Raw genomic sequence first — 27,940 nt, 5'->3', positions numbered from 1 at the left:
AGCAGTCCTTTTCTTTCTATTCCATTAAAATGTTATCAGGGTCATTTTCTTTTCTCCTTCTTCCTAGTGGCACTGGTGCTCCCAAATAAAAATTCCAGGCAGCACAGTAAAATATTTGTAAGCATATACGACTAAAATGGTAGCGCCCTGTAAAACATGTTTTTTTATTGACATGGCAAGCTTTACATTTCTTGAATAAAAATTATAAAAAAGAAAAATATCAAGTCCAACATTTTCCAATTAGTTTTGGTCATTGGGACAATATGAAAGGGCCAACGGGGAATTAAAAGGCCGCAATGGAGGGAAAGATATAGGGATTTGAGAATGGATGGAGAGTGATGGACGTGTGGTGGTGGCTTGGTTTAGAACCTTCCAGAGCGTTCTCTGGAACGCCTTCTCTCGCGGTCGCGTCTGCCTCCCCTGCCTCTATCCCTCGAGCGAGAACGGCGTTCCCTGGAACGGGAGCGAGAACGATGGCCCCCTCTGAGTAAGAAGAGAGAAAAAGTAGCTAGTTAAACTCAAAACTAGAATTTTCCCAGTTAAACCTTAGCGTGTCAGAAATGTGTATTTCGGAGAGCACTTGAATGCAGCATTAGTTCTGTGATTAGCGTTGACTGTAAGAGTGCCGGAGCATACCCCTTCTTCCTGCGGCGTCCGTACAGCTCCCTCCTCAGCTCCCTGGAGATGGGTTTCAGGTGCATGAAGTTACAGAAGCCTCCTCGAGTACACTCCCTGTAGAGAAAGTTGGAACTGCAGTTAGGTAATGAAATAGGTCATATGAAGAAATCTAATCTAAGGAATGGAGATAAAGGCGTGTGGATTTTGGTAGTAGTTACCCTTGCTCTAGCATTTACTTCCGGCGCCCTGAGTCGCGTTCCTAGGAAACTATGCAGTATTTAATTTTTTTGTGCGTTATTTCTCACATGGTTACCCCAGGTAATCTTAGGTTTTATTACATACAGTCGGGAGGAACTATTGGATATAAGAGCAACGTCAACTCACCAACATTATGACCAGGAATAAAACTTTCCCGAAGCGGATCCTCTGTTTGGACCACCACCCAGGACAATGGATCGGATCCCAGAGGCCGACCCAAAACAACGACGCCGTAGAACAGAGCGGTCTTCTGGTCAGGCTCCGTAGATGGGCACATCGCCCACCGCTCCCGAGCATACTACTCGCCAATGTCCAGTCTCTTGACAACAAGGTAGACGAAATCCGTGCAAGGGTAGCCTTCCAGAGAGACAGAGACTAACGTTCTTTGTTTCACGGAAACATGGCTCACTCGAGACACGCTATCGGAGTCAGTACAGCCAGCTGGTTTCTTCACGCATCGCGCCGACAGACACAAGCATCTTTCTGGTAAGAAGAAGGGCGGGGGTGTCTGCCTTATGATTAATGAGACGTGGTGTGATCATAACAACATACAGAAACTCAAGTCCTTCTGTTCACCTGACTTAGAATTCCTCACAATCAAATGCCGACCGCATTATCTACCAAGAGAATTCTCTTCAATTATAATCACAGCCGCATATATCCCCCCAAGCAGACACATCGATGGCCCTGAACAAACTTCATTTGACTCTAGGTAAAATGGAAACCACATATCCTGAGGCTGCATTTATTGTAGCTGGGGATTTTAACAAGGCTAATCTGAAAACAAGGCTCCCTAAATTCTATCAGCATATCAATTGCGCAACCCGGACTGGCAAAACCCTAGATCATTGTTATTCCTACTTCCGCGACGCATATAAGGCCCTCCCCCGCCCTCCTTTCGGAAAAGCGGACCACGACTCCATTTTGTTGCTTCCAGCCTATAGACAGAAACTATAACAGGAAGCTCCCGCGCACAGGTCTGTTCAACACTGGTCCGACCAATCGGATTGCACGCTTCAAGATTGCTTCAATCACGTGGACTGGGATATGTTCCGCATTGCGGCGAACAACATTGATGAATACGCTGATTCGGTGAGCAGGTTTATTAGCAAGTGCATCAGCGATGTCATACACACGGCGTCTATTAAAACATTCCCAGACCAGAAACCGTGGCTTGATGGCAGCATTCACGCAAAACTGAAAGCACAAAAAAAAACACTGCTTTTAAAATCAGGGCAAGGTGACCGGAAACATGACCGAATACAAGCAGTGTAGCTATTCCCTCAGCAAGGCAATCAAACAAGCTAAGCGTCAGTATAGAGACAAAGTAGAGTCGCAATTCAACGGCTCAGACACAAGAGGTATGTGGCAGGGTCTACAGTCAATCACGGATTATAAAAGGAAAACCAGCCCTGTCGCGGACCAGGATGTCTGGCTCCCAGACAGACTAAACTTTTTGGTTCGCTTTGAGGACAATACAGTGCCCGCTACCAAAACCTGCGGGCTCTCCTTCACTGCAGCCGACGTGAGCAAAACATTTAAACGTGTCAACCCTTGCAAGGCAGCAGGCCCAGACGGCATCCCCAGCCGCGTCCTCAGAGCATGCGCAGACCAGCTGGCTGGTGTGTTTACGGACATATTCAATCAATCCTTATCCCAGTCTGCTGTCCCCACATGCGTCAAGAGGGCCACCATTGTTCCTGTTCCCAAGAAAGCTAAGGTAACTGAGATAAAGAACTATCGCCCTGTAGCACTCACTTCCATCATCATGAAGTGCTTTGAAAGACTAGTCAAGGACCATATCACCTCCACCCTACCTAACACCCTAGACCCAGTCCAATTTGCTTACCGCCCCAATATGTCCACAGACAACGCAATCACACTGCCCTAACCCATCTGGACAAGAGGAATACCTATGTGAGAATGCTATTCATCGACTACAGCTCAGCATTTAACACCATAGTACCCTTCAAACTCGTTATCAAGCTCGAGACCCTGGGACTCGACCCCACCCTGTGCCACTGGGTACTGGACTTCCTGACGGGCCGCCCCCAGGTGGTGAAGGTAGGAAACATCTCCGTTCCGCTGATCCTCAACACTGGGGCCCCACAAGGGTGCGTTCTCAGCCCCCTCCTGTACTCCTTGTTCACCCACGACTGCGTGGCCATGCACGCCTCCAACTCAATCATCAAGTTTGCAGACGACACTACAGTGGTAGGCTTGATTACCAACAACGACGAGACGGCCTACAGGGAGGAGGTGAGGGCCCTCGGAGTGTGGTGTCAGGAAAATAACCTCACACTCAATGTCAACAAAACAAAGGAGATGATCGTGGACTTCAGGAAACAGCAGAGGGAGCACCCCCCTATCCACATCGACGGGAAGTAGTGGAGAAGGTGGAAAGTTAAGTTCCTTGGCGTACACATCACAGACAAACTGAAATGGTCCACCTACACAGACAGCGTGGTGAAGAAGGCACAGCAGCGCCTCTTCAACCTCAGGAGGCTGAAGAAATTCGGCTTGTCACCGAAAACACTCACTAACTTTTACAGATGCACAATCGAGAGCATCCTGTCCGGCTGTATCACCGCTTGGTACGGCAACTGCTCCGCCCATAACCGGAAGACTCTCCAGAGGGTAGGGAGGTCTGCACAACGCATCACCGGGGGCAAACTACCTGCCCACCAGGACACCTACACCACCCGATGTTACAGGAAGGCAAAAAAGATCATCAAGGAAAACAACCACCGAGCCACTGCCTGTTCACCCCGCTATCATCCAGAAGGCGAGGTCAGTACAGGTGCATCAAAGCTGGGACCGAGAGACTGAAAAACAGCTTCTATCTCAAGGACATCAGACTGTTAAACAACCATCACTAACATTGAGTGGCTGCTGCCAACATACTGACTCAACTCCACCCACTTTAATAATGGAAAACTTGATATAATAAATGTATTACTAGCCACTTTAAACAATGCCACGTCATATGTTTACATACCCTACATTACTCCTCAAATGTATATACTGTACTCTATACCATCTACTGCATCTTGCCTATGCCATTCTATACCATCCCTCATTCATATATTTTTTTATGTACATATTCTTCATTCCTTTACACTTTTGTGTATAAGGTAGTTGTTGTGAAATTGTTAGGTTAGATTACTTGTTGGATATTACTGCATTGTCGGAACTAGAAGCACAAGCATTTCGCTACACTCGCATTAACATCTGCTAACCATGTGTATGTGACAAATAAAATTGTATTTATTTAATTGAAATAACCTCAATGAATTACAAAGCATTTGTAATCACCACTAACGCCATCTTGAGCTGAAAATGATGTGTATGTGGTCCTGAGGTGGAGTACTGACCCCATCTCGTACTGGCGGCAGCAGGCTTCTCTGAAGTCAGTAACGGGAGAGAGCTCGGCGTGAATTGGTTGACCGTTGAACCAGCGGTTATTCAGATCCATCACTGCCTTCTCCGCGTCTTCCTCACGACGGAACTACACACAGAGACCATCACAGAGTTGGTGTGTGTGCGCGAAATTAGGTTCTTAAGAGGCAGAGACAACGACAGTGTGTTTGTGATTAAATGGAAGGAGAATGTGTGTTCAACAAACATGCACAAAACCCACCAAAGACACAATTACATGGTCAGTGACACACCTTCACGTATACATTTCCAACCAGATGGTCTCCCAGGTTGTCGCACACATTCATCTCCTCCACCTCTCCGTACTTCTCCTCCATCTCTGTGAAGACCTCCTACAACAAGAGAAACAGAGGTGGATTGGCAGACAGAAAGGGGAAAACACGACGTCTCAAGGTTGCTTGAATTCAAAGCGCATTTCCCAAAAATGGTCAGGGGGAAAATAAAAAAGTTGTAATATTTCTAGTCGGTTTCAGTATTTTGTCATCGACTCCCACATGGGCTGTGTGGTGGGGGAAGAGATGCATCATCCACTCCTTTTAAGTGGATTTATAGTGCAATAATACCAGAAGCTGACGTGTCACTGACTCACCTCAAAGAACTCATCGTAGTGCTCCTGCATCTCCACATCACTGACAGCACCTAGTGGCCACAGGAAAAACACACTCATCAGGGACAAGCCAATGACATCATCACTGTGGTTTCATTAACTAACAAGAGAAACACTGCTAAAAACATACGAGTCTGGACTGATTGGACAGGATTTTAGTCTAAATATTACTGAATTACAAATGACTTGAATTTCCCAATAGCACACAGTCCAGTACACATGAAATAGGGATTTCAGGAAATATTGTGTCCGGAGCCAAAGGGTCAGTGCCAAGAATCAGTTCATTGTACCCCTGCACAACAAGGACAGTAAGACTGGACATTTTCCCTAATGAGGAGTCTTAAGAGACTCATTTAAAGTTAAATTCTGTGCTAAGTAGTAATAGCAAGGTTCTGGCGCTGTCACAGACATAATATAGCTGTCAATGAATACTAAGGAATGGGACTCACTGGGGCCTAAACACTCTAGGGAAAAAGTCAGTCATACTCATCTCCCCAAAATCACATTCCATGTATCACATTTTGTACAATAAAAACAAGACATTTCCATAAATGAGTTTGACCTGAGACTATGGGGCAGGGTTAACTTATTGAATAGGATTAGTGAAGTGTAAATGAGTGAGTACTTGAAACAATCATGAATAAACTATTTCCTAGAAAAAAGGTCTTAATTCAAAATCTAATAGAAATATACACTACTGTATGCATCAACCTTTATTTGGTTATTTCTGTAAGTGACTACATGGTACCTACCAGAAGTGTAGCCTACATGGATTGTTTTACTTAACACTAGTACCTGTTGTATTTAATGTCTAGTACAGCACCTTAAAGGGTCCAAACCTTATCACTGATGGGGGAAAAAGAAAAAAAAAGGGATAAATCTTAGAATGCGAGATCAAGAGGAAACATAGCAGCTGGTCCCTGTTAACAGGTCGGAAACTTACAGCGCAAACCATCGGCAGACTGGGCAGTGTTTTGAGGGTTACGGTAAATGTTCAAGAGGGCAATGGTCTGAAAATACAAAATATACATTTTTGAGATAGTTTCAGGCAGATTTCTTAACTGTTACTTAAAAATCGGTGCATTTACTCCCATCCCCCTCCCTCAAAACAGTGTAATTGTGCCCCAACCAGCCCCAGACCAGGGTAGGAAGGGATGACTGAAAGACGTTAAGATGATCCATGGGACTGGTCCACGCCGAAACAGAGGGAGCTGGAAGAAGCGACAATCTCAGAATGACAATATTTGACTATCGCAAATTATATAATTTTTACTATATATTATACACACACAGCATTCATAAAGTATTCAGACCCCTTGACCTCTTCCATATATATATATATTTTTTTTTCTTACATTACAGCCATATTCTAAAATTGATAAAATGGTTTCCCCACACACGACAAATCATGTCCAAACAATTGAATTTACCACAGTTGGACGTCAACCAAGTTGTAGAAACAACAAGGATGATCAATGGAAACAGGATGCACCTGAGCTCAATTTCGAGTCTCAGAAAAGCGTCTGAATACCTAGAAATTTACTTACATGTTTAATTATTTTTAATAAATTAACAAAAAAATACAAAATCTGTTTTCACTTTGCCATTATAGGCTATTGTGTGTAGATTGATGAGGAATAAATTACATCAATTTTAGAATAACACTAACATAACAAAATATGGAGAAAAGGGAAGGGGTCTGAATACTTCCCAAATGCACTACATTACAAAACCTTTCAAAGTTTGGGGTCGTTTAGAAATATCCTTGTTTTTGAAAAGAGAAGCACATTTTTAGTCCATTAAAATAACAAATTGATCAGAAATACAGTGTAGACAGTGTTAATATTGTAAATGACTATTGTAGCTGGAAACGGCTGATTTTTTATGGAATATTTACATAGGCGTACAGAGGCCCATTATCAGCAACCATCACTCCTGTGTTCCAACGGCACGTTGTGTTAGCTAATCCAAGTTTATCATTTTAAAAAGGCTAATTGATCATTAGAAAACCCTTTCTAATGAAGCTGCCAGTTGAGGACTTGTGCGGCATCTGTTTTCTCAAACAAGACAAATGTACTTGTCCTCTTGCTCAATTGTGCACCGGAACCTCCCACTCCTTTCTATTCTGGTTAGAGACAGTTTGCACTGTTCTGTGAAGGGAGTAGTACGAGATCTTCAGTTTCTTGGTAATTTCTCACATGGAATAGCCTTCATTTAACAGAACAAGAATAGACTGACGGGGGGGGTGCTAGAGAACGTGCTATGGAGTAGACGTGCTTTGCTAGAGCTCTGCTCTATTTTGAAACAAATTAATAGTCATCTTAACCTCTCACAACCTATAACTTCAAACATTGTCTGGCAATATGGAAAAGGCACCAAAAAAATAGGGGCGCTAAACAAGATAATTTGAATGAGAGACAACGAACCAATTTCAACATCGCCGACCCATGAGGAGTTAGCTGAAGATGCTAGCTCCCAAGACTTCCCCACAGAGCCTACTCAACGTGACATACTGGCTGCCATAAACTCACTAAGCAAGAAGGTGGTCATAAGGTTGGCTGATATCTCGAATAGTATTGGGACTTTGACTGAAACTGTGAAGGCAAGTAAGGGAAGGGTGCATGAGGTTGAGCAGACGACAGTCGATCACGAGGCCAGGCTACAGGACATAGAGAAACAGTGCGCAACGTAAAAAAAAAAAAAAGACAAAACCCTGAAAGCCCGATTGGAAATGCTTGAGTTGCATTCAAGACGCCAGAACATCCGAATATTTGGGATACAGTTGGACACTGAAAAAGGGAAACCCACTGAATTAGTCTCGGAGCTGATACTGGCATTGCTGGGGAGTGAACACTTCAAAACGGCCATCCTGATCGACCGCGCACACAGATCACAGGCAACAAAGCTGGCCAAGGGCGCGCCACCAAGGCCATTCATTGTACGGCTGCACTATCCCCAGACCAGGGATCTCATCCTCAAGCTGGCTAGTCAAAAGTTCCCCCTTAACTACAACGGAGCCAGTGTGTGTCTCTACCCAGATCTTACTTTGGAGGTGAGGAACCAACATAAAGAGTATGATGAGTTACGCAAGAAATGCAGGGCGGCCAACATCCGATATGTATTCCTCTTCCCCGCCCGGTTTAAGGTGACAGTCGAGGGATCAACACGTACGTTTGACAACCCAAAAGAGGCCGATCTGTTCTTGTCAAGTAAGTACCCTGGCTGAGTATACAGAACGGCTGTGTCAATCGGCTAAATGACCAAATACAGGCCAGGAATGTGTTTGAATTTCCTGCCTATATCTTTTCGATCAGAAATTGGGACTTAAATAATGGGTGAGATGTGGCTTATATAGCGTTATTTAGCCTATCATGTTTTAGCGCCACTCACCCCCTAACGTGAGAGTTAAGTGTTACTTAATATTTGTTTATATGCGGAGCATCTATAGACGACGAGTTAGTTCAAGCTGTATGTCTAGACACCAAGGTTTGTATTGTTGGAGGTGACTAACTGTACGTTAGATCCTTTTTAGATAAACAGTTATCAAGGTCACTTCAACAATCAAATGCCAGTGTGTAAATACATTGATGACAAACCTTAACATTGTTGATATTTGGAGACTGACGCACCCAACAGATAGGGATTATTCTTTATTTTTGTCAGTTCATAAATCATATTCCAGAATTGACTATTTTTTTGTTGGACTCAAAACTAATTTCAGCAGCTGCATCGGTTACCTACCACCCTATTCTAATTACGGACCACTCTCCTCTGTCCATGGTGCTGAAACTCGACAATATGTCTACAGGTCGGCGACCTTGGCGCTTAGACGCATACCTGTTGAAAGATGAGGCTTTGTCAGTATTTGAAGGAGCAGATTGCCTTTTTCCTCGGAGCTAACGACACTGGGGATGTTGACTACTCAACCCTAAGGGAATCTCTAAAGGCTGTGATTATAGGTTACATTATTTATTATACATCAGAGGAAGAATCGCGGCAATACTTTTACTCCGAGCTATATCAATCAAAATGCGATGCTACTGATCGACAAACTATGGAATGCTTTCTCGCTGAATGTGAACTTCCTAAACTAGACAGGGGGGCGGCTGCTGCACTCGATGCTGGCATAACTTGAGGAAATTAACACAGCGATAGCACAATTTCCAAACAGCAAGGCCCCTTGGCCCGATGGATATGTAATAGAATTCTATAAGAAGTACTGCGCCAGTCTAGCTCCACTTATGTTGCGAATGTTTAAACAAACCAAAGAAAACGCCAAACTCCTGCAAACACTGAGGCTACAATAGCACTGATCTTGAAAAAAGAAAGATTCCATGGAGATGTCGTCTTATCGCCCCATGTCGTTACTCCCCATACAAAAAGGTGTTGACAAAGATATTGGCAAACCAATTGAAAACATATATTTCTGACTTCATACACCCTGACCAAACAGGTTTAATCCCAGGCCGACATACATACTACAATTTGAGACGCCTTTACAATGTAATGTATCATGATCATAAAGTTGAGGCAGTGGTAATAGCTTGACACAGAGAAGGCATTTGATCAGATTGAGTGGATGTATATGATGGCGGTTCTGGAGCATTTCGGGTTTGGAAAGGAATGTTTTAATTGGATAAGAATTATTTATGCACACCCAATGGCGTCCGTGGTAACCAATCAAGAAATGTGGCAGTCATTCCGCCTGTTCTAGGGCTGCCGACAGGGGTGCCCTATTTCGCCTGCTCTCTTCGCCATGGCCATGGAACGAACCCCTTGCTCCTCGCATTCAGGCATGTGCCGATATAGCTTCTGTTAAAATACAAGACACGCAGCACAAAATGTCCCTATATGCAGACAATGTTCTTTAGTTTTTATCCAAGCCTAAAACTTCTATTCCCCCCTTACTTAACTTGATAAATGCATTTGGCTCCTTCTCTGGCTAAAAAGATACACTGGCAAAAAAGCGAATTGATGCCAATATCACAGCCTGTGTATATGCAATTTCTGCAATCTACCCCATTTAGAACAGCGATGGACAAGTTCACAAGCCTTGGCATTGTAGTAACAAGAGACCTTGATCAGCTATTGAAAGCTAATTGGTACATGAATATTTTGTTTAAGCTGATAGATTTCTTTGGAAAACTCTACCTGAATTTATCTCCTTGGTTGGTCGTATAAACGCTATTAAAATGGTTGTCCTACCAAGGTTTCTTTACCTCTTCCAACATCTATCCAATTTCATACCACAAAGCTATTTTAAGAAACTGGATTCAATAGTAATTCCATTTTTATGGGATAACAAGGCAGCCAGAATTTCAAAGAAGCATTTATGCAAGTACAAGATAGAGGGGGGGGCTTTGGCCTTCATCACTTTAAACTGTATTATTGGGCTGCTAATCTGAACATTGTGTCTTTCTGGAGGGAAAGTTTACTTGAGATATGACAAAATGATATGCCTTCATGGTTTTTGATTGAGCAGGCCTCCTGTCAACGTTCCTCACTCCCTGCACTTGTTAAAAGTCTATCATATGTGAAAAAAGCCACTTGTGACTCTACTCCAGTCATTTGTCATACTCTTAAGATCGGGAAACAGATTGTTAAAAAAATGCCTACCCACTGTATACATTGACAGCCCGATTTGCCTGAATCATGGTTCCACCCTGCATTGGATGATATGGTGTTCACACAGTGGAGGGAGAAGGGGCTCAAAACAATTGGTCATTTATACATGGATGGTCAGTTAGCTTTATTTCAACAATTACAGGTAAAGTTCAACATGCCAACACATTTTTTTCAGATACCTCCAAATCAGGAATTTCTTAAGGACACATATCCACAGTGTGACATTAACCTGTTATGGATAGGGGGCAGTATTTTCACGGCCGGATAAAAAAACGTACCCGATTTCATCTGTTTAATTACTCCTGCCCAGAAATTATAATTGTTTGATTTGGATAGAAAACACCCTAAAGTTTCTAAAACTGTTTGAATGGTGTCTGTGAGTATAACAGAACTCATATGGCAGGCCAAAACCTGAGAAGATTCCAAACAGGAAGTGCCCTCTGACCATTTCTTGGCCTTCTTTAGCCTCTTTATTGAAAACAGAGGATCTCTGCTGTAACGTGACACTTTCTAAGGCTCCCATAGGCTCTCAGAAGGCGCCAGAACGTTGAATGATGACTTTGCAGTCCCAGGCTGAAAAACAGTAGCGCATTTGGATAGTGGTCAATCTGAGAACAATGACACGGGTGCGCGCATGCACATGAAGAGTCCATTTTACATTTTCAGTCTTTGATGAAAACGACTCCTCCCGGTAGGAATATTATCGCTATTTTACAAAAAAAAAAATAAATAAATAAATAAATAAATAAATCGCATAAAAATTGATTTTAAACAGCGTTTGACATGCTTCGAAGTACGGTAATGGAATATTTTGACATTTGTCACGATACGCGCGGGCGCGTCACCCTTCGTTACCCTTCGGATAGTGTCTTGAACGCACGAACAAAACGCCGCCATTTGGATATAACTATGGATTATTTGGGTCCAAACCAACATTTGTTGTTGAAGTAGAAGTCCTGGGAGTGCATTCTGACAAAGAACAGCAAAGGTAATCCAATTTTTCTTATAGTAAATCTGAGTTTGGTGAGTACCAAACTTGGTGGGTGTCAAAATAGCCCGGCCATCACAGGCTAGCTATCTACTCAGAATATTGCAAAATGTGCTTTCACCGAAAAGCTATTTTAAAATCGGACACAGCGATTGCATAAAGGAGTTCTGTATCTATAATTCTTAAAATAATTGTTATGTTTTTTGTGAACGTTTATCGTGAGTAATTTAGTAAATTCACCAGAAGTGTTCGGTGGGAATGCTAGTTCTGAACGTCACATGCTAATGTAAAAAGCTGGTTTTTGATATAAATATGAACTTCATTGAACAAAACAAGCATGTATTGTATAACATAATGTCCTAGGAGTGTCATCTGATGAAGATCATCAAAGGTTAGTGCTGCATTTAGCTGTGGTTTGGGTTTATGTGACATTATATGCTAGCTTGAAAAATGGGTGTCTGATTATTTCTGGCTGGGTACTCTGCTGACATAATCTAATGTTTTGCTTTCGTTGTAAAGCCATTTTGAAAATCGGACAGTGTGGTTAGATAAAGGAGAGTCTTGTCTTTAAAATGGTGTAAAATAGTCATATGTTTGAAAAATTGAAGTTTTCGGATTTGACGAGTTTGTATTTCGCGCCACGCCCTATCATTGGATATTGGAGTGGTGTTCCGCTAGCGGAACGTCTAGATGTAAGAAGTTAAGCCAAATAACACTACATTAGATAGCCTGATCCTTGTCAAACCCCATTCAAAAGGGTCGGTCTCTAGACTGTATGATGTGCTACAGACACAATTAAAAGGGCTTGGGAACAAGAACTTGGTTCAGAAATCTCAGATGAGGCCTCAGTAGAAGCTCTCAGGAATATAACCCACAGTTCAGTGAATGCCAGACAACCTTGTTCAGTTTAAGGTGATACACAGGTTACATTATTCAAAAGTAAAACTGCATAAAATATTCCCCGGACACCTCACCACTGTGTGAGAGGAGCAAGCAGGATGAGGGGACGTTGACCCACTTATTTTGGACATGTCCTAAGTTACATGCTTACTGGGCTGTCATTTTTAATTGCTTATCTAAAGCCTTATAGCCCCAGACCCATTGATCTTTCTGTTTGGTACAGTTGATGGGAATAACCAGGAAGGGAAGGCCGTCTCTTTGTACTCTATTAGCCAAACGGCTCATATTGCAATTTTGGAAATTGGAGACTAATCGACCTTTGAAATGTGGTTATGTGCTGTACTCCACTCAATATTTATTTTTGGCTTAACTACACTGCTTGTAATGACGATATGCTGTCTTCTTATACATGTACCACCTAATAGGATTTATTTTTTGTATGTGTGAGTTAAGTTTCATCCTCTAAAATTGGCCATCCCATTCAACACTACAATGAATGTCAATGTTTGTATTTCTGTCTTTTTTTTTAAATGTATTTTGTATTGGAAAATAAACATTTATAAAAAAGAAGAGAGACTGACCAGTTTCAGAAGTTCTTTGTTCCTGGCCGTTTTGAGCCTATACTCAAGCCCACAAATGCTGATGCTCCAGATACTCACCTAGTCTAAAGACGGCCAGTTTTATTTCTTCTTTAAAATCAGATCTGTTTTCAGCTGTGCTAACATAATTGCAAAAGGGTTTTCTAAATGGTCAATTAGCCTTCTAAAAATGATAGCTAATCCAAGGTTAACACAACTACCATTGGAACACAGTAGTGATGGTTGATGATAATAGGGAGATGTTCCATTAAAAAAAAAAATATTAAAAAATCTGTTTCCAGCTACAATAGTCATTTACAACATTAACTCTTTAGTGATAGGGGGCAGCATTGGGAAGTTTGGATGAAAAGCGTGCCCAGAGTAAACTGCCTGTTACTCAGGCCCAGAAGCTAGAATATGCATATAATATATAGAAAACACTGAATGATGTCTGAGTATAACAGAACTCATATGGCAGGTGAAAACCTGAGATTTCCCACTTCCTAGTTAGATTTTTCTGAGGTTTGTAGTTTGTCAAATGATTGCCTATCCAATATACAGTGTAAATGGGGTCATATTGCACTTTCTAAGGCTTCCACTAGATGTCAACAGTCTTTAGAACATCGTTTCAGGCTACTATTGTGAAAAGGGAGCGAATAAGAGCTGTTTGAACCAGTAGTCAGGCTGAAAGTCTTTAGTTTAGTCACGCGCGCAGCCATGAGCTGCGTTCCCTTTCCTTTCTAAAGACAAAGGAATTGTCCGGTAGGAATATTATTGAAGATTTGATAAAAACACCCTAAAGATTGATTCTATACATCGTTTGACATGTTTCTACAAACTGTAATGGAACTTTTGACTTTGTCTGGACTTAGTGCCCGCGACTTGTGCATTTGGAATTATGAACGAAAACGAAGAAAAGGAGGTATTTGGACATAAAGATGAACTTCATTGAACAAAACAAACATTTATTGTGGAACTGGGATTCCTGGGAGTGCATTCCGATGAAGATCAAAGGTAAGTGAATATTTATAACGCCATTTCTGACTTTTACTGACTCCATACAGATACCCGCCATGTTGTGGCTTGTTTTGGTGGCTGAGCGCTGTACTCAGATTATTGCATTGTGTGCTTTTTCCGTAAAGCTTTTTTGAAATCTGACAGTGGTTGCATTAAGGAGAAGTTTCTTTAATAATATGCCTAACACTTGTATCTTTCAAAGTTAATGAGTATTTCTGTAAATTGACGTGGCTCTCTGCAAATTCACCGGATGTTTTCGAGGCACAACATTACTGAACATAACGCGCCTTTGTAAACTGAGATTTTTGGATATAAATATGAACTTTATCAAACAAAACATACATGTATTGTGTTACTTGAAGTCCTGAGTGCCATCTGAGCAAATGTTAGTGATTCATTTTATATCTCTATTTCTGCTTTTTGTTACTGCTCTTTGGCTGGAAAATGGCTGTGTGTTTTTTGTGACAAGGCGCTGACCTAACAATCATATGGTGTGCTTTTGCTGTAAAGCCTTTTTGAAATCTGACATGATGGCTAGATTAACAAGTAGTTCAGCTTTAATTTGGTGTATTGCACTTGTGAATGTATGAAAGGTAAATATTTCTAATTTAAAAGAAAATGAATTTCGCGCTCTGCCATTTCACCGGATATTGTCGAGCCTAGCCATAACAGGTTAACAAATGTATACAATGCATTTCTGATCAATTTGATGTGATTTTAATGGACCAAAAATTTGCTTTTCTTTCAAAAGCAAGGATATTTCTAAGTGACCCCAAAATTTTGAACCGTAGTGTAAATCTACGCACAGTGCATTTTGGAAAGTATTTAGACCCCTTGACTTTTTCCACATTGTTACAGCCTTATTCTAAAATGGATTAAATAAAACATGTTCTTCGTTAATCTACACACAATGCCCAAAAAACACCTTATTTACATAAGTATTCAGACCCTTTGCTATGAGAAGCGAAATGGAGCCTCAGGTGCATCCTGTTTACATTGATCATCCTTGAGATGTTTCTACAACTTGATTGGAGTCCACCTGTGGTAAATTCAATTGATTGGACATCATTTGGAAAGACACACACACACACACCTAAGATAAGGTCCCACAGTTGACAGTGCATGTCAGAGCAAAAACCAAGCCATGAGGTTGAAGGAATTGTCCATAGAGCTACGAGACAGGACTGTGTCGAGGCACAGATCTGGGGAAGGGTAGCAAAACATTTCTGCAGCATTGAAGGTCCCCAATAACACGGTGGCCTCCATCATTCTTAAATGGAAGACGTTTGGAACCACCAAGACTCTTCCTTAAAGCTGGTCACCCGGCCAAACTGAGCAATCGGGAGAGAAGTGCCTTGGTCAGGGAGGTGACCAAGAACCCGATGATCCCTCTGACAGAGCTCCTCTGTGGAGATGGGAGAACCTTCCAGTAGGACAACCATCTCTGCAGCACTCTACCAATCAGGCCTTTATGGTAGAGTGGCCAGACGGCAGCCCCTCAGTAAAAAGGTACAGGACAGCCCACTTGGAGTTTGCCAAAAGGCACCTGAAGGACTCTCAGACCATGAGAAACAAGATTTTCTGATCTGATGAAATCAAGCATCACGTCTGGAGGAATCCTGGCACCATCCTTATGGTGAGGCATGGTGGTGGCAGCATCATGCTATGAGTATGTTTTTCAACTGCAGGGACTGGGAGGCTAGTCAGGATCGAGAGAAAGGTTTTCATCAAGGATCTGTTTCAGAGAGCTCAGGACCTCAGACTGGGATGAAGGTTTACCTACCAACAGGACAATGACCCAAAGCACACAGCCCAGACAACGAAGGAGTGGCTTCGGGACAAGTCTCAGAATGTCCTTGAGTGGCACAGACAGAGCTTGGACATCTGGAGAGACCTGAAAATAGCTGTGCAGCGACACTCCCAATCCAACCTGACAGAGCTTGAGAGGATCTGCAGAGAAGAAACACCCCAAATACAGGTGTGCCAAGCATGTAGCGTCATACCCAAGAAGACCTCTAGGCTGTAATCGCTTAAAGAAAGCACTTGAGTAAAGAGTCTGAATACTTATGTAAAATGTGATTTTAAATTGTTTATACATTTGCAAACATTCCTAAAAACATGTTTTTTTCCTTTGTCATTATGGGGCATTGTGTGTAGGTTGGGGAGGGATTTAATCGATATTAGGATAAGGCAGTAACATAAAATGTGGAAAAAGTAAAGAGCTCTGAATACTTTCCAAATGTGCTGTACATACAGTACCAATCAAAGTTGACACCTACTCGTTCCAAAGTTTTAGTTGTACCATTTTCTACATTGTAGAATAAGTGACGACATCAAAACTATGAAATAATACATATGGAATCATGTACTAACAAAAAAACAAAACAAAAAAAGGAAAAAAGTGTTTAACAAATCAAATTTGAGATTCTTCAAAGCAGCTGGCCTTTGCCTTGATGACAGCATTGCACACTCTTGGCATTCTCTCAACCAGCTTCATGAGGTAGTCACCTGGATGCATTCCAATTAACAGGGGTGCCTTGTTAAAAGTTCATTTGTGGAATTGATTTCCTTCTTAATGCGTTTGAGCCAATCAGTTGTGTTGTGACAAGGTAGGGGTGGGATACAGAAGATAGTCCTATTTGGTAAAAGACCAAGTCCATATTATGCAAGAAAAGCTCAAGTGAGCCAAGAGAAACAACAGCCCATCATTACTTCAAAACATGGTCAGTCAACCCAGAAAATGTGAAGAAACTTTCAAAGTTCCTTCAAGTGCAGTCGCAAAAACCATCAAGCGCTGATGAAACTGGCTCTCATGAGGGGCGCCACAAGTAAGTTAGACCCAGAGTTACCTCTGCTACAGAGGCTAAGTTCATTAGTTTACTGCACCTCAAATTGAAGCCCAATTAAATTATTCAAATAACAGACATCCATCAGTGAATCAGGCCTTCATGGTTGAGTTGCTGCAAAGAAACCACTACTAAAAGGACACCAATAATAAGAAGAGACTTGCTTGGGCCAAGAAACATGAGCAAAGGACATTATTTTATTTGACATTTTTGTTTCCAACCACGGTGTCTTTGTGAGACGCAGAATAGGTGAACAGATGACCTCTGCATGTGTGGTTCCCACCGTGAAGCATGGTGGTGGTGCTTTGCTGATGACACTGTCAGTGATTTATTTAGAATTCAAGGCACACTTAACCAGGATGGCTACCACAGAATTCTGCAATGATACACCATCCCACCTGGATTGCGCTTAGTGGGTCATTCATTTGTTTTTCAACAGGACAATGACTCCAGGGTGTAAGGGATATTTGACCAAGGAGGAGAGTGATGGAGTGCTGCATCACATGACCTGGCCTCCACAATCACCCGACCTCAACCCATTTAAGATGGTTTGGGATGAGTTGCACCACAGAGTGAAGGAAAAGCAGCCAACAAGTGCTCAGTGTATGTGGGAACACCTTCAAGACTGTTGGAAATGCATTTCAGGTGAAGCTGGTTGAGAGAATGCCAAGAGTGTGCAAAGCTGTCAAGGCAAAGGGCGGCTACTTCGAAGAATCTCAAATATAAAATACACAAATCAATGTAACACTTTTGATGTCTTCACCATTATTTTGCAATGTATAAAATAGTACAAATAAAGAATACCCTTGAATGAGTAGGTGTCTAAACTTTGAGTGGTACTGTATACACACACATACAATATAAGGTCAATGGGGCTCGAAATGACTTCAAGAACTTGCTGAATCATAGGTGATTGAATGCCAAGATGAGCTTTTTATTCTAAGTTTCTTTTGATACATTTTCAAAGTAACTTTTTGTGAGTCATTCTGAGATGCTCAGCTGAGAAACAGAACAGTTATACATGACAGCAACAAGACCACAAACCAACGACTTACCTGGGAGGCAGTGAGTGGCAATGCATCAGCTCTGTTAGTCGGGGCTCAATTTCAAGGTACTATAACATTTACAATATGGCTGACATAAGTTAATCAGTCTATCATATAGGGGCGACAGTGTGGCGAGAGCCAAAACTAAAGCCGTGCTGTGTCTGGACAGTAATGCATATCGATATTTTTGCTGTCAACCTCCAACAAATGTTGGGCACTAGGGCAGTCGGAGTGTTGTTAGTCTTGTCTGAAAGCGCCTGATAAATACCTAAAGTGAGTCATTTGTGCACTATAACTGTGTTAGAAAACAGATACTACCAGGAGATCGCTTGGAGGTATTAACTTCACTGTAAGGGATCAGTGCAAATTTAGTGGATCAAGGCATTTTTGTTTGTTTGTCCTTTTCTCAATGTCACCATCAGAGCATGTCATTCTACACCTAGGCTTAGACCTCCTGAATGGCCATAGATAAATACAATAAATCCATATCACTGGCGAAATAGGGGGCGTTTTTCCGGGTGCGGCATATTGAGGTACCCCCTGCTACCAGTGCTGAGACAGACCCTCAGAAGCCCTGCAGGAAGCCAGCGGAGACGCAGACCTAAAATCTGAGGAGGGAGGAGAGAGCTAGAGAGACCTGAGGGCTGAGAGGACTGGAGCAGAGGCACTTACAGTGGGAGCCGTCGGCCGTCTGCGCACTGTTTTGGGGATTACGGTAGATGTTTTGAATCAAGATGGTCTGGAGAGGGAAAAATAAAAATAAATATTTTTAATAAAAATACAAAATCCCCAAATCCTGATACATAGAACCTATAGAAAAAGGGGAGGGGGGAGAAAATTCCTGGATGTAGAGGAAGTTTTAGTCTGTAGGAGGGGAGGCTGGTGACAAAACAAAGCAAGAGTCCGTGCTTAACCGGAGGACACGATGGGAAGTCTGTCTTTTTGTCCGGAGGAGGCGAGCTGTAGGGAAACCTAGAGCAAGCCTAGAGTACAGCTGCTGTGCTAGGTTTTATTATTTTATTTAAATGTTTATGCCATTTAGTAGATGCTTTAAGCGACTTAGTCATGCGTCTCTACTCGCTGAGAGGGACACATCAGGCTTTGAGGTGGGGAAATTAAGCGCAGTGTTTCAGTCAAGTTTAGTCTAACGCAATCCCACAATATGTATTAATGAGGGAACGAGGGACATCAATGATCCATAGTCAAATGTTATGAGCTCTGTCAAAACAAAAAAATACAAAAAGAGCTGCCAACAACCTGAAGTGAATACCCTAAGACACCGTCTAGTGTCAGCTCTAACTATACTGAACAAAAATAAACAATATGTTAAGTGTTGGTCCCATGATTCATACCCCAAAAACTTTGAAAGATGCACAAAAAGCTCTCAAATATTGTGCACAAATTTGATAACGTCCTTGTTATTGAGCATTTTTCCTTTGCCAAGATAATCCATCCACCTGACATGTGCGGCATATCAAGAAGCTGATTAAACAGCATGGTTATTACACAGGTACACCTTGTGCTGGGGACAACAAAATACCAATGTTAAAATGTGCAGTTGTGTCACAACTCAAAGCCACAGATGTCTTAATTTTGAGGGAGCTTGCAATTGGCATGCTAACTATATGAATGTCCACCAGAACTGTTGCCAAAGAATTGAATGTTAATTTCTCTACCATAAGCCGCTTCCAACGTTGTTTTAGAGAATTTGGCAGTACGTCCAACCGGCCTGACAACCGCAGACTATGTGTAACCACGCCAGCCCAGGACCTCCACATCCAGCTTCTTCACCTGCGGGATCATCTGAGACCAGCCACCTGGACAGCTGATGAAGCTGAGGAGTATTTCTGTATGTAATGAAGCCCTTGCGGGGAAAAACAAATTCTGATTGGATGGGCCTGGCTCCCCAGTGGCTGCGCCCATGCCCAATCAATTGAAGTCCATAGATTAGGGCCTAATATATGTATTTCAATTGACTGATTTCCTTATATGAACTGTAACGCAATAAAATTGTTGCGTTTTTATTTTTTCTTCAGTATACATACACTAGCAACACAATGTTATGTCATGGGCCCCTAGGTGAAACCTAGCTCTCAATCCAAGTTGTCATGATACTCAGTTAAATAGACAGACATGACTGAATGGAAGGGTAAAAGAGGATGGCCTAGATTCAGGGCAGACTGTCTACAAAAAAAAAACATGATTTTTTTGTCCTATTGGGGTTAGAAAAAGTGAGAATGTTGTGTGGGACGTGTTTGTTATACTGAGATGCGGTATGCAAAAAAACGCTATGGCTATTCGAGGCGAGGCCACAGAGCAGACTTGGACCAGCAAAAATGGAGGAAGTATGTATCGCTGTGCTTGTTTCAGTAGTATGGCTGCATAAAAAAAAGAACACTTCCTGTTTCATATATTTAGGACACTAACTAGTACTGTATTTAGTCATCTACATTCAAAGTACATTTTAATAACAATACTACTAAAATATAAAAGGTGATTGATAAATACAGAGGGGCTTGTCAAAGGTGCACAACAGAGCCCACAAACACATCAGTAGATGTTAATGGGGGGAGGGGTCATGCACAAAATGTTAATCACACTATGGTGCTTCACTATCAGAACACCAGAGTGCTGATAAAAAAAAACTTGCCCCGTCCCCGATTAGAAGAACAAGCTAAACAAAGCACCAGTCACTGGATCAAAGTTTACCCAAACCAAAGATAATGTAGCAATTTGACTAACCCTAACCCTGCCTAGAGCATGACAACCATTTCATCTTGGCAGGAGAAGTTTTACACATGCCCTTTAATGCAGGCCTCTGGTAGATGCAAATATTTTAAACAAGTTTCATTGACTGAATTGACATACCTGGCTGAAAGTTGGCTTATTATGTAATCTGGAGCACCGGTCACCATGTCGGCAGGCACCAATTTTAAAGTAGAAAGAACAGTTCACCCTGGGGAGAAAAAAAAAAAAATGCTGATTAATACCTAAGTAATCAGTGCTGAAATGCATAACTGTCACATGCAAATGAAGAGAAATATGAAACTTTCCATCATGTGATAAAGGTAGGAAAACAGCAGCCTGTTAAGTACAGTAGAGCTAGCTAGAGCCGTTCAACATTATACTGTCTTTTCACGAAGCTGGCTGCCACCTGAAGGGATTTTGCCGACGCTGCTCAGTCTAAACAAATACACCTAGCGCGCGATACACTTCTGTTAACATTGACTTTCATATAAGACAATTGTTCAAATACAAAAAGATAAACTTAATGTACGCAGTTCAGGAAAGTTGCACCTGGCTGAATTTTGAGACACACGAATTGTGGAACGGGCCAATTGAAATGCAAGTGGAAGGTCAGAGGCGGAGTGTGAAAACCGCAGGGTGCAACTTTGCTAAACAAGTTCAAGTTGTCACATCCACAAGTACAGTGAAATGCTAAAACATGCAAGCTCTACCCAACAGGGCAGTAGTCAATATCAAAATAGCATAACTAATATACACAGATATATATAAATAAATACACAATAGGAGAGAAAGCTATATACAGGGTCAGTGCCAATAGCAAATTTACGATGTGCAGGAATAGCGGAGTTTTTGAGGTAGATATGTACATGTAAGCGGGGATTAGGAGAAAGTGAGAGGAAGCAGGAGAAATAACAGTAACTAGTAAGGCAGCAGCATAAGTGGTGAGTGTGTGGGTGTACGCAAGAATGACATTGTAGGTGTATATACTTGTAAACAGGGATGAAAAGTGACTGATAGCAGGAAGGAATATGTAAATACTTATGGTAATATACTTGTGGCAATATATACATGTAAACAGGAGAAAGTGACCAGTAGCAGGATAAATAGATAAATACTAATAATAATGGCAACAATAATCAATGAACAGCAGTGTAGTGGTAGTAATACATCTAATTAGCAGCGGCGTAGGTGTGAGGGGGCGCAGTAGATGTTAGCCACTTAACAGTCTTATGGCTAGGGGATAGAAGCAGTTTAGGAGCCTGTTGGTCTGAGCCTTGATGCACCGGTACCATCTGCCAGACAGGAGTATGTAGAACAGTGGATGTCTCGGGTGGCTGGAGTCTAGATGGTTGGGAGATCACCCCCAATGAAGCGCAGTTGGCAACCAGACGGTGATAGAACCAAACCAAATCAAATCTAATTTTATTCATCACATGCACCAAATACAACAATGCTTACTTACCAGCCCTTAACCAACAATGCTAAATAAACAAATAGAAAAAAAATAGTACATTGAGCCTCTGGAATAGAGTCAGTGAAAAAAATTATAATCAGGTAGCCATTTGATTAACTGTTCAGCAGTCTAATGGTTTGGGGGTAGAAACTTCACTTCATCAGGGTAGGGGGCAGTATTTTCACGTTCGGATGAAAAGCGTGCCCATAGTAAACTGCCTGCTACTCAGGCCCAAAAGCTAGAATATGCATATTATTAGTAGATTTGGATAGAAAACACTCTGAAGTTTCTAAAACTGTTTGAATGATGTCTGAGTATAACAGAACTCATATGGCAGGCAAAAACCTGAGGAAAGAATCCAACCAGGAAGTGTGTAGTTTTTCAAGTGATTGCCTAACCAATATAGTGTCTATGGGGTCATATTGCACTTCCTAAGGCTTCCACTAGATGTCAACAGTCTTTAGAACATTGTTTCAGGATTCTACTGTGAATGGGGAGCGAATAAGAGCTGTTTGAGTCAGGTGTCTGGCAGTAGGCCATTATTTTAGTTACGCGCACGAGCTCAGTTCTTTCCTTTATGAAGACAAGGAATTGTCCGGTTGGGATATTTTTGAAGATTTATGATAAAAACCATCCTAAAGATTGATTTTACACATCGTTTGACATGTTTCTACAAACTGTAATAGAACTTTGACTTTTCATCTGGACTTTAGTGCGCGCGCCTTCTGCATTTGGAATAGTGAACCTAACGCGCAAACAAAATGGAGGTACTTGGACATAAAGATGAACTTTATCGAGCAAAACATACATGTATTGTGTAACATGAAGTCCTATGAGTGCCATCTGATGAAGATCAAAGGTTAGTGATTCATTTTAGCTGTATTTCTGTTTTTTTGTGACGCCTCTCCTTGCTTGGAAAACGGCTGTGTGGTTTTTCCTTGTCTTGGTGCTGTCCTAACATAATCTAATGCTATGTTTTCGCCGTAAAGCCTTTTTTGAAATCAGACACTGTGGTGGATTAACGAGAAGTTTATCTTTAAAATGGTGTATAATAGAGGTCGACCGATTAATCGGGGCCGATTTCAAGTTTTCATAACAATCGGTATTTTTGGCCACCGATTTACTGGATTTTTTTTTTTTTTTACACCTTTATTTAACTAGGCAAGTCAGATTAAGAACACATTCTTATTTACAATGACGGCCTAGAAACGGGGGTTAACTGCCTTGTTCAGGGGGATTCGTTTTTGCAACCTTCGGTTACCAGTCCAACGCTCTAACCACCTGCCTTACATTGCACTCCACAAGGATTAACAGGCTGACTACCTGTTACGCGAGGGCAGCAAGAAGCAAAGGTAAGTTGCTAGCTAGCATTTGATCATTTTTTATGAGTCTATCTTAACATAATCACTAGTTAACTACACATGGTTGATGATATTACTAGTTTATCTAACGTGTCCTGCGTTGCATATAATCGATGCGGTGCCTGTTAATTTATCATTGAATCACAGCCTACTTCGACAAACGGGTGTTGATTTAACAAGCACATTTGCGAAAAAAGTACTGTCGTTGCACCAATGTACCTAACCATAAACATCAATGCCTATCAGGAATATTTAGACTTAGCCACCCGTTAGATAAAATACGGAACGGTTCCGTATGTCACTGAAAGAAAAACGTTTTGTTTTCGAGATGATAGTTTCCAGATTCGACCATATTAATGACCTAAGGCTCGTATTTCTGTGTGTTTATTATATTATAATTAAGTCTATGATTTGATAGAGCAGTCTGACTGAGCGGTGGTAGGCAGCAGCAGGCTCGTAAGCATTCATTCAAACAGCACTTTCGTGCGTTTTGCCAGCAGCCCCTCGCTGTGCTTCAAGCATCGCGCTGTTTATGACTTCAACCTGGGTGGGTATAATTTGTGGAACTTTCCAACAGGAATCTATTCCAAAAACTAAACAACGCATACAAAGTTGTATAGCGGCAGAATAAGATACCGGGTTGGGAGTGGTCTATTTCATTGCGTTTTTCACTCATCACGTTTATTCCGAAAAATGTCTGTCCTCACATGTCTGTTTGCCTATGGACAAACATTAAGAATAAGCTACGTGGTGAGTTGATGCCTATTCTGCAGCTAGTTAGCTAGGTTTGTATGCGTTGCTACTTTGTATGCATTGTTGGTTGGCAACCTTTAACTTTACGTTTTTTGGAACAGATTCCTGTTGGAACATTCCACCCCTTCAAGCCTATCAACTCCCAAGATTAGGCTGGTGTAACCGATGTGAAATGGCTAGCTAGTTAGCCAGGTGCACGCTAATAGCGTTTCAAACGTCACTCGCTCTGAGACTAGTAGTTGTTTCCCTTCCTCTGCATGGGTAACGCTGCTTCGAGGATGGCCGTTGTCAATGTGTTCCTGGTTCGAGCCCAGGTAGGAGCGAGGAGAGGGACGGAAGCTATACTGTTACACTGGCAATTCTAAAGTGCTTATAAGAACATCCAATAGTCAAAGGTATATAAAATACAAATCATATAGAGAGAAATAGTCCTATAATAACTACAACCTAAAACTTCTTACCTGGGAATATTGAAGACTCATGTTAAAAGGAACCACTAGCTTTCATATGTTCCCTTGTTCTGAGCGAGGCACTTAAACATTAGCTTTCTTACATGGCACATATTGCACTTTTACTTTCTTCTCCAACACTTTGTTTTTGCATTATTTAAACCAAATTGAACATGTTTCATTACTTATGAGGCTAAATAGATTTTATTGATGTATTATATTAAGTTAAAATAAGTGTTCATTCAGTATTGTTGTAATTGTCATTATTACACACCCCAAAAAAAGAAGAATAATCGTCCGATTAAATCGGTATCGGCTGTTTTGGTCCTAATCGGCATCGGCGTTGAAAAAAATCATAATCGGTCGACCTCTAGTGTATAATACTTGTATGTGTGAGAAATTTGAATTATGAGATTTGTTGTTTTGAATTTGGCGCTCTGCTATTTCACTGGCTGTTGGCGAGTGGGACGCAACCGCCCCACATACCCCAGAGAGGTTAAGGAGCCTTTTGGTCCCAGACTTGGCACTCCAGTACCGCTTGCTGTGCGGTAGCACAGAGAACAGGGCTTTCCTCCGACACCACTGCACGGATTCTGAGGAGTTGCCATACAAAGCGGCGATGAAACCAATCAGGATGCTCTCGATGGAGTTACTAAGGATGTGAGAGGTCAGGCCAAATTGTTTCAGCCTTCTCCACAACTGTGCTGATGTGCAAGGACAATGATAAGTGTGAGGACCATGATAAGTCCTCAGTGATGTGGACACCGAGGAACTTGAAGCACTTGACCCTTTGGGGGTGTTTTTCCTGAAATCCATGATCGGCTCAAATCATAAACTGCACTGTAAGTGTATATTTGAAAAAATATTGCACCTCTGGAATAATTTAAGTGATCCATTTGGCAATGTTCAAATAATTTGCACAAAACGTATAAACAAAAGTATTCACTGTGAAAGATACATGTAGGCCCTTCATATATAGGCTATGCGCAGCGCTTCGTTAAATTTATCGAATCAGTTATTGTGTTCTTGCTCAAACCCCAAGTAACAGCTGTCAAACTCAGACATTTCTCCCACAATACAGGGATGTCGATTCACACGGGACGATTATCAGAGGACTTGAGTTTGACAAAAAAATAATAATTACAAATATATATATATTTTTTAATCTTCTGGTTAGTCAATGTCCAGATTTCTGTTTCCATTTAACCTATCTGAACAGTAGGCGACAGTTCCTTTGACATGCCATAGGTCTGTTTGAAGTCCCGTTTTGTGACTGTCACATTTGTATAGAGCCTCACAAGCAATCATCACAAATAACATAGGAATTATCATGTTATGGGATTATCTGCCATCACCCTCTTTTAGCGGTTCACTAAAACTTTTCCAAATCTGGCCCTCCCTTCTCTTTATTTTCGACTGTCCTTTTGCAGCTTGTGTCTCATTGAATTAAACTTCGACAACGTGGTCTTGCCTCCATGGATTGACGTTAACTTTTTCTACCCGTTCCCAAAAGCATTATTTGGCAATTGGATGTCTAGACTATTTAGCGCACGTACAGTTAAACCCTAAAATGTAGGTTTATGCAGTAATACCAGATATCCTAATATAAAGAAAGAAAAACCTCAATGTTGCCTATATAAATTGCACACTAATTATACATTTATGGATTTTAAGGTATTGTTTCTCTTTATTCCGTCTGGCCCACGGATATAACCGCGGGTTGAGTCAACCGGTCCATCAGTACTACTGGAGATATTGTCTGTCTCACAATGTCTTCAACCTTGGACACACCACACATTTTACAGGGCAAATGCTATGCGCATCTGGATGATCTTGGGAGCTAGCTAGTTGACATTATAGCTAACGTTACTGGATGTATAGCAACAGAAGAAAAATCTTGGTATAGCTAGCTAGTTTAACAATTTGGGACACATGGCAGAGTGAGTTGCCAAGAGTGTTTCCCGAACTACAAAATCATTAGTGTCACACAAAATAATGTCTAGATTTTGACTAACAGGGTACTAAGCAATGTAATGTACATTTTACAGGTGAGACTGGCAAACTGCTCAGCACACACATCAAAGATCCCATATCCATCTGTGCACACATGTTCAACAACATGCTAACGTTTTCCAAATAGTCTAACGTTATATCCATCATTCTAACACGTTAAGTACCATACTAACTAGCTAGCCAAGCTAACGCCGTTACAATTTCACTGCTAATTGTGAGTTATATAACCTAGTAAGGCAAGTGTGGAAGTTCCCCTCATAGGTCTATAATATGATTGTTAGACCAAATAAGCAAGGATACATATATTTAAAAACGTTTACTCACTTATCTTTCTCTGTACCGAAAATGGACGCCAGGTACTCCGCCATTTTCGATCGTATCGACTACACTTTTGACGTCAGAAATTATAACCTTCCGGTCTCGTCTGCTCACTGATTTGAACTTTTTTACATTATTTTTTTCATTTAACCTTTATTTAACTAGGCAAATCAGTTAAGAACAAAATAAGAACAAATTATTATTTACAATGATGGTCTACCCTGGCCAAACCCGGATGACGCTGGGCCAATTGTGCGTTGGCCTATGGTACTCCCAATCATGGCCGGATGTGATGCAGCCTGGATTCGAACCAGGTAAGGCAGTGATGCCTCTTGCATTGAGATGCAGTGCCACTCAGGAACCCCGTTAACCAAACACTGGCCATCAATCGATCATGCATGTTTTTGATGAACTGGAATTAAGTTTCAAAAGCTTTTACATACCTAGCCTAGACCATTGTACCGCAGTTGGTGGTCATTAAGAAATGTTGTTTGTTGTGTGCTTAGGGTGGTTGTCCTGTTGGAAGGTGAACCTTCGGCCCAGTCTGAGGTCCTGAGCGCTCATGGCTTGGGGGTGGAAGCTGTTAAGAAGCTTTTTGAACTAAGACTTGGCGCTCCAGTACCGCTTACTGTGCGTTAGCAGAGAGAACAGTCTATGACTAAGGTGCCTGGAGTCTTTTGCAAATTTTAGGGCGTTCCTCTGACACCACCTGGTACAGAGGTCCTGAATGGCAGGAAGCTTGGCCCCAGTGATGTACTGGGCCGTACACACTACCCTCTGTATTTTTTTATTTAACCTTTATTTAACCAGGTAGGCTAGTTGAGAACAAGTTCTCATGTACAACTGCGACTTGGCCAAGATAAAGCAAAGCAGTGCGACACAAACAACAACACAGAGTTACACATGGAATAAACAAACATAGGG

General features: G+C 41.6%; 1 protein-coding gene across 5 annotated transcripts; it reads right to left on the bottom strand.

Moving 5' to 3' along the window:
- Positions 1 to 140: 140 nt before the first annotated feature.
- LOC106586690 (splicing factor U2AF 35 kDa subunit) lies at positions 141 to 27,125 on the bottom strand. 5 transcript variants are annotated; one of them, XM_014174233.2, is made up of 9 exons: positions 27,023 to 27,056; positions 20,790 to 20,877; positions 18,594 to 18,660; positions 5,865 to 5,931; positions 4,904 to 4,953; positions 4,548 to 4,646; positions 4,251 to 4,384; positions 637 to 732; positions 141 to 483 (listed from the first exon to the last, which is right to left on the bottom strand). In XM_014174233.2, exons 5-9 carry the CDS (start codon positions 4,931 to 4,933, stop codon positions 363 to 365), a joined length of 480 nt encoding a protein of 159 aa, XP_014029708.1. In that variant the 5' UTR covers positions 4,934 to 4,953; positions 5,865 to 5,931; positions 18,594 to 18,660; positions 20,790 to 20,877; positions 27,023 to 27,056; the 3' UTR covers positions 141 to 362. The 5 variants fall into 5 exon arrangements, with proteins under 5 accessions (XP_014029708.1, XP_014029709.1, XP_014029706.1 ...); XM_014174234.2 differs by lacking the exon at positions 27,023 to 27,056 and adding an exon at positions 5,761 to 5,767; XM_014174231.2 differs by lacking the exon at positions 5,865 to 5,931 and having other exon boundaries at positions 27,023 to 27,125.
- Positions 27,126 to 27,940: the final 815 nt, after the last annotated feature.

The sequence above is a fragment of the Salmo salar genome, chromosome ssa25 (assembly GCF_905237065.1).
Source record: "Salmo salar chromosome ssa25, Ssal_v3.1, whole genome shotgun sequence".
Classification (NCBI taxonomy): Eukaryota; Metazoa; Chordata; class Actinopteri; order Salmoniformes; family Salmonidae; genus Salmo; species Salmo salar.
This window is presented reverse-complemented; position numbering and strand designations above follow the sequence as displayed.

Coding starts and splice junctions, on each gene's coding strand:
- LOC106586690 (XM_014174231.2), bottom strand. CDS start 27,066: ATGGCGGAGTACCTGGCGTCCATTTTCGGTACAGAGAAAGATAA. Junction 20,878..27,022: donor TTCGGTACAGAGAAAGATAA/GTGAGTAAACGT, acceptor TTTTCTCCCCAG/GGTGAACTGTTCTTTCTACT. Junction 484..636: donor GGACGCCGCAGGAAGAAGGG/GTATGCTCCGGC, acceptor CTTCTTACTCAG/AGGGGGCCATCGTTCTCGCT.